This window comes from Heptranchias perlo, chromosome 26 (assembly GCF_035084215.1).
Source record: "Heptranchias perlo isolate sHepPer1 chromosome 26, sHepPer1.hap1, whole genome shotgun sequence".
NCBI lineage: Eukaryota > Metazoa > Chordata > Chondrichthyes > Hexanchiformes > Hexanchidae > Heptranchias > Heptranchias perlo.
Window position 1 is genome coordinate 43251366 of NC_090350.1, and position 11701 is coordinate 43263066.

The window sequence follows — 11701 nt, forward strand, 5'->3', positions numbered from 1 at the left end:
TTGGGCCTGCTCCGCCATTCAAAAATGATCATGGCTGATCGTCTAACTCAGTGCCCTGTTCCTGCTTTTTCCCCATATCCCTTTAGCATTAAGAAATATATCTATCTCCTTCTTGAATACATCTAATGACTTGGCCTCCACTGCCTTTGTGGTAGAGAATTCCACAGGTTCACCACCCTCTGAGTGAAGAAATTTCTCCTCAACTCTGTTCTAAATAGCATACCCCATGTCCTGAGACTGTGACCCCTGGTTCTGGACTCCCCAGCCATCGGGAACATCCTCCCTGCATCTAGTCTGTCTAGTCCTGTTGGAATTTTATATGTTTCGATGAGATCACCTCTCATTCTTCTAAACTCTAGCGAATATAGGCCTAGTCGACCCAATCTCTCCTCATACGTCAGTCCTGGCATCCCAGGAATTAGTCTGGTAAACCTTCGTTGCACTCCCTCCATGGCAAGGACATCCTTCCTCAGATAGGAACACTGCATGCAGCAAGAAGTTCAATATATCACTAGCTGGTTGATTAAGCTGTGTGGTAAGTGTAAGACATTATACTAAGACAAAGCAAGACCAATATTTACAGAATGAAAGGAAAATCATAATTTAAGGTGGCTTAAGGAGGCCTTCATTGTATGGGTTATTACCAAATTTCAAAGCCAACTAGAATTGTCCCTTTCATTTTAAGGCTAAGTTATCTTGCTATACAATTCTAGCCAAGGGAGCCAGTCTTTCACAATCTAAATGAAACAAATATCAAAATAAAGAAATTGTACTGATGGTAGTTTGCTACAAGTTTAATATCTCTCTCTCTCTCTGAATTTCTGAGCTCATCTGTGTTGCTGTGGTGTAGATCCCACAGAGGAAGAGGAAGGTAGAGAAGATTGTCTATTTGCTAGCCTCACACCTCTCCCAGTGATCAGTTGAGAACTGCATTGGTACATGCATGATAACAGATCATATGTACTTCTTCTTGGTCTGGGTGCTTGACCTAGGAATCCAGAAGAAAGAAAAGCATGATAAAGAAACTAAATGATCTAAACCATGTCCAACCTCCATGACTAGAGGTGCCTAGACTTAAAGCTGCTATGGCTCATAGATTCTAGTGATTGAAAAGCATTTCTGAAATAATTTTGACCGATAAATGATGTGATAAAGAAGTTAAAAGCTTTGTGACTGTAGGTCAGTAAGCACAGGGGTGACGGGTGAACGGGACTTAGTGCAAGTTAGCATACAGGCAGCAAAATTTTGGATGAGCTCAAGTTTATGGAGAGAGGAACATAGGAACAGGAATAGGCCATTCAGCCTCTCGTGCCTGCTGCACCATTTGATAAGATCATGGCGGATCTGTGATCTAACTCCATATACCCGCCTTTGGCCCATATCCCTTATACCAAAAAGCTATCTATCTCAGATTTAAATTTAGCAATTGAGCTAGTATCAATTGTCATTTGCGGAAGAGAGTTCCAAACTTCTACCACCCTTTGTGTGTAGAAATGTTTTCTAATCTCACTCCTGAAATGTCTGGCTCTAATTTTTAGACTGTGCCCCCTACTCCTAGAATCCCCAACCAGCCGAAATAGTTTCTCTCTATCCACCCTATCCGTTCCCCTTAATATCTTATAAACTTCGATCAGATCACCCCTTAACCTTCGAAACTCTAGAGAATACAACCCCAATTTGTGTAATCTCTCCTCGTAACTTAACCCTTGAAGTCCGGGTATCATTCTAGTAAAGCTACGCTGCACTCCCTCCAAAGCCAATATGTCCTTCCGAAGGTGCGGTGCCCAGAACTGCTCACAGTGCTCCAGGTGCGGTCTAACCAGAGTTTTGCATAGCTGCAGCATAACTTCTGCCCCCTTGTACTCTAGTCCTCTAGATATAAAGGCCAGCATTCCATTAGCCTTATTGATTATTTTCTGCACCTGTGCATGACACTTCAATGATCTATGTATCTGAACCCCTAGGTCCCTTTGGACATCCACTGTTTTTAACTTTTTACCATTTAGAAAGTACCCTGTTCTATCCTTTTTTGATCCAAAAGGGATGACCTCACATTTGTCTACATTGAATTCCATTTGCCACAGTTTTGCCCATTCACCTAATCTATCAACATCACTAATTTTATGTTTTCATCTACACTGCTTACAATACCACCAATCTTTGTGCCAATACCACCAATATCAAACTTAGATATGAGACTTTCTATGCCTTCATCTAAGTCGTTAATAAATATTGTGAATAATTGAGGCCCCAAGACAGATCCCTGCGGGACTCCACTAGTCACATCCTGCCAATGTGAGTACCTACCCATTATCCCTACTCTCTGTCGCCTTTTGCTCAGCCAACTTCCTAACCAAGTCCGTACTTTTCCCTCGATTCCATGGGCTTCTATCTTAGTTAACAGTCTCTTATGTGGGACCTTATCAAATGCCTTCTGGAAGTCCATATAAATAACATCCATTGACATTCCCCTGTCCACTACTTTAGTCACCTCTTCAAAAAATTCAATCAGGTTTGTCAGGCACGACCTACCTTTCACAAATCCATGCTGACTCTCTCTGATTAACTGAAAATTCTCGAGGTGTTCAGTCACCCTATCCTTAATTACAGACTCCAGCATTTTCCCCACAAAAGTGCTGAAGATGGGAGGCCGGACAGGATAGCATTGGAATAGTCAAGTCTAGAGGTAACAAAGGCATGGATGAGGGTTTCAGCAGATGAACTGAGGCAGAGGCTGAGACGGGCAGTGTTATGGAAGTGGAAGCAGGCGGTCTTGGTGATGGAGCGGATATCTTGGTGATGGATCAGCTAGTTGAATGCAAATTAACTCGTCAGATAATATTTTACACAGTCGCTGCCAGGCTATGCTGTCACAAGATATTCTGAAACATATTCTTACACTCTAATTTTCACATTCCAGTGTTAGGATGTAATTATTGAATAAACCTGCAATTTTACCCAAAGGTGCTTCTCTGTTAGTTTTGGTATTTTATTCTCTCCACCCTCCACATAGTTCCCCGTATCCCCACTGTTGCCATTACTGGGAAGGTGGGACTATTCTTGCATGTGCAACATGGTACTACCAGAATTCCAGAGTTCAGCTTGAAACAGATTCGGCTTCTAATCCTTAAAATAAGATGTTTTGACAAGATAGGAAAGTGCAGCAACAGGTGTGCAGCAAGCTTGTATCACTGAAGTACAGTTGCAAGGAAGAAAGAAAAGTATCAAACTTTACATCTCAATCTTAGGATTCCTCTCGTTGATCCCTCCCTTACTTATCTTTCAGCAGTGACTGGATTTCTTCCACTCACTGCCTCAAGTCTTCCTGAACATTCTTCTACATTTCAGTACTACTGCCCATCTCAGCATCCATTTCAATACTTTGCTGCTGAACATTAACATTCTTGTGTGACCGGGAATTTATTTCAGATGTGCGACCTTGAAGTCTGGATTCACTGTGTATACACAATGGGTTTACTGGCCGCAACTGAGGTGCTGACAGTTCTTTTTGTATCAGATCTCTTGGGATTTATCTCAGTGGTGACGACCTCATTCGGTCGCTAATTTATACATATATTTCAGTGAGATAGATGCTCAGGATCGCCTGAAAACTAAAATCGAGGACATTAAAAGTTAGCTGGTGAAATTCTAAATAGCAAACGGCTTTTAGCACGTTGTTAATTTAACTTTACTTAACCTTAGCCCCAGGATATGTGCCAGCCTTCACTGGGTTTGTGATTTTTTTTTTGGTATCAAGCCACAGTCCAACTCAGAATAGCACACTTCTAGAATACATCCATGACCAGTCTTCACACGATAGATATGGATGAAAAAGGCCATTCGGCCCATTTTAGCTACAGTCACAGTATCCAACTGCTTCTTAGCAACTCCAGAGCTTCTGTCTTTACTGCTCCATTCAAAAGTCCATTCCAGATGTTAACAATTCTTTGTGTGCAACTTCCTTATTTTAGTCCTAAAATTATTTTTCACTAGTTTGGACCTGTGTCCCCTTATCATACTGTCGTAGTTTAATTTGAAGTTGTGTTCTGGATTTGCCATTGTATAAACCTCTATAAAGCTAACTTCTCAATTGCCTTCTCTCAAGGCTGAAAAGCTTAAGTGCCTCCAGTCTTTCCTCATAACTCAGTCCTCTTCACACAACTTGTCTAACATAGGCTGCAATCCAGGCAAAATCCAACGCCACAGTTTCTCACGACTCAACTATTCATTCTGACAGCTGTTAGTGGAAAAGAAAATCTGCTACTATTTATAATCTCCAATTTAAAAAATATTCTGCGAAAAATGTCTAGCTGAAGCACTGTATTGTTAACCTTGTAACTATTTTCCTTGCCCCCCTTTCAGTTTAGATTTCTTTCCTCACATCTATTGCCTCCTGCACCATTACACCCCCTCTGAGTGCTGGAACTTCTGAGTTTTCCTAAACTGAGAGGGCGCGAAGGAATGGCATACAAAGTTTCAGTTTTTGTCCCAAAAAACCCTCTCTCCCCCCCCCCCCCTCCCCCGCTCCCACAATTAACCATGTATCCTACTTGGTCTTAGTTCATTTCCTCTGGCAAGAAAGGGAGAAACTTGGGAACAAATCCCACTATACCAATATGGTCAAGCTGGGAAACTAATGAAATTAGATAAATGAACGTGAGGGGAAATATTCCATATCCAAAGATTTGTAGGTGAAAAGGTTTCATTGTAATCCTAATCAAAAATTCAGCAAACATTACATTATTAAATCATTAAACCTGAAACTTGGTAATGGTATTAAACACAGTAATTATCTCTGGTGAAATTTGCAAGCAGGCTTAGTTATTTGGAACAGACCACTGCAAAAATTCAGCTACAGCACTTGTCATGTGGGTGGTCAGGTAAAGGTCTTACTGACGTGTACATTTACATAGTGTCGTTGTCAGGTAATTTTCTTAGCTTTTTTTAAAAAAAAGTTGGTAATTACTGTACTGTCGATTGCATCACTGTGGTCTACTCACAAATTTTTTCAACGATCTTGCAAGTCTGTTTATCAGAAAAGAATGGCTCATTGGGGTTTGCACAAATCTGGCTCAAGCAGGTTAGGCTATGAGCTTAAAGTGTCAATTGGCCAGCTAAAAAACAGAAGGACTTAATGTAGATTCCAGCTTTGCTTTGTTATTTTAGGGAGCAGTTAAAGTGCCATTTTTGCTTCACTGCAAATTGGAGAAATAACAGTATAACTCCAGAGTCAGGTCTCAAATGGACTTTGTAACAGAGTGCACAGAAACACTACAGCACTAAAATCACCCATCTCATACCGTATCACTCCAGTGTAGTGTCAAACTGGGTTTAAAAGAAAGGGGTTTTTAAAAATGTTTTCAGCCAGAAGCACTGTTCCACACATGCATAAATGCACCATAGCAGAGTTTCCTCCTGATCCCCAGAGTCTGATTCAGAGCCAGGCAGTAAAAATCAGGTACTGCTGAACTGCAGTCAATTCTGCAGCTACTGGCTTTAGACTGATAAATTTTAAATATATATATATTTTTTTTTTTAAATTTAACATCTCTAGTTTATGGGCGGAATCCGTAATCCATCCACATCAGCCCACTCAATGAAAAGACAGTCAAAACGGTGAACCCCACCCCCACCACTAGATTCCAAGAGTATTCATTAAAATATGTATTCAAATAGTTTTGAAATGCAGTTTATAAACTAGAACAGAAATCGTCACAGCAGTCCAGGTTACAGGCAAGAAAACCAAGCTTCACATCAGTGAGAATGAGAACACTCACTGGAGAAGAGAAAGTGCTTACTTTCCACGTCAGAAGTCACCCTTCATCAAAGGCTCTTGATCACCTCGATCTGCCCTTAACCACGCACCGTGTCTGATGTATAATTTGGTTTCCTTGCATGTGGCCAGGAAAGACACAAACAAATCAATTCCTGAATAAGATGGAAAAAGGGCACACAGCCTTATAATATACACAGGCTGGTAATGTGAAAGTATCAAGACACCTCAGGTTTTTTTTCTTTCGCTGATGTTGACATGGCTATTTTGCACCACTTTAGTTACCTTCTCTCTGCCCTTGAATCCCAGTGTAAAATTCTTGCTAAAATCAAGTTGTTTTCAAATTACAACATACAGTGTATGCCTACAAAATGCAATGGCAGCAATTTTTAATTCTGATGCAGTCAGATAATCAAATATTTTTTTTAAAAAAAGGTCAAACATCACAAAAATCTCTTTGTATACCCAACTTGTGACAAGAGAGGAAGAAAAATTCTGTATGCCCATGAGGCCCATTCTTCAGACATAGCAAGAATTTTACACTGGGATTCAAGGGCAGAGAGAAGGTGACTAAAGTGGTGCAAAATAGCCATGTCAACATCAGTGAAAGAAAAAAAACTATCACTAGACGGAAGATTAAAATCAGCTCAACTGTACACAGATTCACATCAGGCAAATTTAAATCCCACTACCATCCAACACTGGGTCCATGTCATAGTTGAAGGCAAAAGTACCAAGAACAGTACAAGAGCATGGCGATCATGTTATCCGACATGCAGGGTTTTTATAAAATAGGTTGTTGAGGCTGAACCAGACCATTCACAACCTTGACGTCCAATTTGACCCGGAGATGAACTTCCGATCATACATCCGCTCCAAGACCGCCTACTTCCATCTCCATAACATCACCCGTCTCGGCCCCTGCCTCAGCTTATCTGCTGCTGAAACATTCATCCGTGCCTTTGTTACCTCTAGACTTAACTATTCCAATGCTCTCCTGGCCGGCCTCCCAACTTCCACCCTCCATAAACTTGAGCTCATCTAAAACTCTGATGACCGTATCCTGACTCGCACCAACTCCTGTTCATTCATCACCCCTGTGCTCGCTGACCTACATTGGCTCCCGGTTCGGGAATGCCTCGGTTTTAATATTCTCATCCTCGTTTTCAAATCCCTCCATGGCCTCGCCCCTCCCTATCTCTGTACCCTCCTCCAGCCCTACAAATCTCCAAGATCTCTGCACTCCTCCAATTCTTGCCTCTGGCACATCCCCGATTTTAATCGCTCCACCATTGGCAGCCGTGCCTTCAGCTGCCTAGGCCCTAAGTTCTGGAATTCCCTCCCTAAACCTCTCCACCTCTCTCTCCTCCGTTAAGATGCTCCTTAAAGTCTACCTCTTTGACCAAGCTTTTGGTCACCTGTCCTAATATCACCTTATGTGGCTCAGTGTCAAATTTTGTTTGATCACTCCTGTGAAGCGCCTTGGGACATTTTATTATGTTAAAGACGCGATATAAATGCAAGTTGTTGTTGTAGTTTGATTTATACTCATTTCTGATTGGCACCAATGTAAATTACTCATCTAATCAGTAGGACCACAGACCAGGATGATATTATCTTGAGCTCTCACTGCCCTATCTTGAGGCTTAGTGTTGTCCAGCAACAGGGTTTGGAAAACATTGACATCCTTCCAAGAACAAAGCAACGTGTCCCAAGTGTCTGTGGGACATGTAACTGTTTGCTGTTGCAGTCTACCTATCAGGCACTAGTCAACAAGTCACCTACGGACTCACTGATTCTTCTGATAAAACCAGTAACCAGAGACTTGGAGTGGTGGCTTCTGGTGTTCATTAAGAAACGGGAGGTAAGCATCATACCTATTCGCGTGAAACAATGCACTCAACTTTGCTACATCATAGTTTAGGACAGCTGAGCCACAGATGCGCTGCAGTTTACCAAGACTCTTCAGCTTCTTCTAACTTACATCAGAATTGATAAGAGCTTTACTGATCTCAGGTAATGCCTAACACAATTTCACAAACATCAATTACAATGGAACAGCTAAAAGATCAGCCGTGTGCAACCACACCTTTAATTTGATAGCGATGCTATTTGAGAAGATCTATCATGCAGCCACCAACGGGTTCATTACCGTTGCATCAAAATAAAAATTGTTAGTAATCATCAAGATAGTTGAAAACTTCATCCTTCTCAAAGAGCCGAGACAAATTTTGCTTGCTGGTTTAATGAGTGATTTTACAACATGAGAATAGGACGTGTAAACAGGTTCAATCTCTAGCTAATTGAGCATAGGTGTGTCTCAATCAAGATATCACAGCATGAGTCAAAAGTGTGAATTATCATGTAACCTGTTCCCAAGGTAAGTTACCATTTTCAAAGGATGCCAGAGAAGACCCATGTATGGTTAACATCTGCATCAACAGTCTTGGAGTACCATGTAATTTAATACAAAATAATGCAATTGGACCTAATGGTCTTAGCTTCAGTTCACTATGTGCACATGCTTAAGAATTTATAACCTTGCTGACTTGGTTTATATCATGTCAGTCATAGCAATGTCTCAAGAACAGGATTTTGCCCAACGATGCCCATCCTTTAGCCACCGAAGAGAAGCTGATGCAGTTTTCTTTGCATTTCACAAATCAGGATTGCTGGAAAAGTGTTAGAAGTAACCAATAAGTAATTGTGGCAGTGTCAGAGAACAAATAGTCTCCTCACTCTTAAAACAATTTGGATTCCAATCTGGATACTCAACAGTACTTTAGTTCTTACAGTTGTCTGATGGTGTGGCACAATTGACCATCCTGGGGAGATTTTCTTGGTGGGCCTGAGTAAAGCCAAACATTTAATATAGTCTGGCACAGAAGTCTGTTTGGTAAACTCAATCATAGTTTCAATGGCAAGTTGTTAAACTAGCCATTCAATTTTCTAAGGAAACGCAGTTAAAAAGTGCACTTCTATAACTGCAAACCAAAAAGAATAAAAAGGAATCATGTCCCCCAGGACATTGCAAAACCTAACAATGGTTCACTGGATAAACAGTAGCATTTTTACAACATATCAGTGACAGCAAGAATACACTTCCAACTTCCATAATGTGCTCAACTCCACTCTGTTTCCATACAGGAAGCTTCTCACAGACTTTTCCCCAGAATACCTCAAAAAATACAATGGTCATAGATAATTGATTTTTATTATATTGGAAGACCTTTGTTTACTGTAGCCAGTGGTTTGTTAGTTTCTGATCTATGCAGCCTTGAAATGGAGCAGTGCTTTTGATGTAAGGTATTGCCTTTTCTAGCTGGTGAAAAAGAAATGGGTTCTTACTTATCCGGTGTTATCTAACATTTAATATCCTTCCTGCAAGCTCTTGAGAGTGTTTCCATGCCAGGTCAGAACATCAGAATGGAGCTGATCAACTGACATTACCAGCACCACCATCAGAGACCCTCTATAACACACATCATCACTCTTTTCATACCAGGAAATATCAGCCACTTAAGAATGCAATGTGAAGTAGCTGGTATTTTTCTTTTAAATAAACAACAAAGTAACAGGTTTGCCTGCTTTCACCTTGGCTTGGAGTTATGCCACCTCAATTTAATCACATCAGAACATTTCTACTAGACTGTAGACACTGCTGCAGCATGAGCTCGCCCAGCACTGCAGGGTCCAGAGATCAATGGGCCATTTAAACCAGAACTACTTCTTGAAAAATACTAATTAATAGAATAACCCTCACTGCACTGAGGCCCTTCTAAAGGACCTGTTTTGAACCGTTCTAAAGCACCTGCTTGTTTTGAAGAATTATATTTCTGCAGTATGCTGTTTAAGTCTACACATAATATGCCCAACTATTTTGCTGTCAGTTTGAATAGCTGATAATTTTGTATAAAGAAATGCTATTTAGTGAAGCAATAGATTTAGCAAGCCATGAAACACTTAATTTTGCTACATTTCAGTCAGATTCTGATCATTAACAAGTGATCTGTAATGGTTTATTCCTCAGCTGGTTTACAATAATACTGCCCCAGATCCGATGATCTCCCCCAGGAGAATGTTAATTCAGTTTCAGTCTTTTTCTTTCTACTTTAGTTCAACATCCATCTGTTCATATTCAAAGCCCTGCTGCTCATCTCCAGGAGGATGCAATAAAATTGTTCCAGTGCATTATTTAGCAGTTCTGCTCTAGATATACTCTCTCGCTCTCCAGCCCACTGTACATACGCACAATATTTCTCCAACACTCTCAACGTCTCAGGTTTTCATTCGGCATTAGAAGGGCTCCTGTCTTGATGAAAAAAGTGTTTGGCAAACCTTTACTATTTTGCTTGGAAAAGGAAGATCGTGGAGGGAGGAATCCTTCTGGTTTTTGTGGGTGGAGAGGTCATAAATGCATTCAATAAAGTGTTTACAATATCACTACAAGCAAGGGCCACAGTCCTTTCTTTCTCATATCATTTTCATCACAAGCTGGTGTGACAATGATCTATGGCATAATCCGTGTCACTGTATTTGTTAACCAAATGAAGAAAAAGGCTTGCCAAACAACATTTTCATAAAGATGGTGTCCCTTTAAAAATGTTTTTTAAAAAAGGTTAATTAATGTAAAACTCCCAAACATCATTCAAGTTAGCAAAATCCAAAGTGGGAGGGTGAGCACCACACAGCAGAATTACACATCAAACAAGATACGGTGACACAAAGCATGCAATTACCACGAGTAAGAGCCTCCAGTTTTTTTTAATATTTATAATTATAACCACGGTGTGGCAACATAACCAACATCCCCAATGCCTACGGTTAACTTAATTGCTATTTTGTGGACTCGGTGTTCTGAGGATGCTGTTTCAATGAATTTCAACTGCGCTCTGAGGAGTAATTTTGTTTGTTTTTTGGGGCTGTGATTTCAGTGAATCCCCGGCTGCAAAGAGAGAGAGAGACCCGAGAAGTTCTAAGGAATTCTCCCCACAGGGGACATTCATATTTGAGCTTCTCGGGTAGCCCCAAACACCCCGCCCGCCCGCCAGCCAAGTCAGTAACTTCACCCCCATCCTCAGGCACCGCTTTACCAGCATCTCGCCCCCCGGGGCAGGTTTATACCCCCCTGGCTGTACATTTATTCCCCGCTGTAAATATTTACCTCGGTCTCCAGGTGAATCAGGTCCACTTTGGGCCAGGGACCGGCCAACTGTGCCAGCGGCATCTTGCGACCGGCTGAGGAAACGGGACGAGGCGCGGATCCCTGTCGGGCTGTTTCCGGAGAGTTACCCGCTCTCGGTGGCTCTGTCCCGGGCTGGGGGGTGATTGCACTTTATCCGGCTCGGGTCCGGGTCCCGAGCGCTCTCTCTGTCCCGGGCTGTGAGGGGGTTTGTAAATGGTACTGGCTCCTGGTCACTTTATCCCGCTCGGCTCTCGGCGCTGTGCCCGGGTCCCGCGCGCCCTCTGTCCCGGAGCGCGCGCACAGACAGTTAACGGCCGCTCAGCTCCAGCTCCCTCGCGCCGCCAGTCACCGCCGACGTGCTCGCGTGGGTCGACGTGCGTTACGTGTTGCCGCAGCTTGGCGCCAAGCTGATTGGCCGCTGGTCGCCGGGGAGAGGAGGCGGCGCTGCTGGCGGGTTAAGGTGAGGGAAGGCGGGCAGGTACGGCCCGGCACTCGGGGGCCCCGGCTCGGCCCGGCACTCGGGGGCCCCGGCTCGGCCCGGCCCGGCACGGCACTCGGGGGCCCCGGCTCGGCCCGGCCCGGCACGGCACTCGGGGGCCCCGGCTCGGCCCGGCTCGGCACTCGGGGCCCCGGCTCGCACAGTGACCGCCACTTTGCTTCTTGTGTTTCTTTCTTAATTCGTGAAGTCAAATTGATCTCACCACTGCCGTTCGATATTGCAGACCTGTCACCGCCGGTACTTC

The 11701-nt window shown here is 42.8% G+C and overlaps 1 protein-coding gene across 2 annotated transcripts in view; it reads right to left on the minus strand.

The window, feature by feature from the left end:
• The window catches only part of LOC137342747 (ribosomal protein S6 kinase 2 alpha-like), a 196002-nt gene extending 184689 nt beyond the window's left edge, over positions 1–11313 (minus strand). For both annotated transcript variants that reach the window (XM_068006918.1, XM_068006916.1), the window contains exon 1: positions 10938–11313. In XM_068006918.1, coding sequence (XP_067863019.1) covers positions 10938–11000 — 63 coding nt within the window. In that variant the 5' untranslated portion in view covers positions 11001–11313. The remainder of the gene's footprint in view (positions 1–10937) is intronic.
• Between the last annotated feature and the right edge of the window lie 388 nt (positions 11314–11701).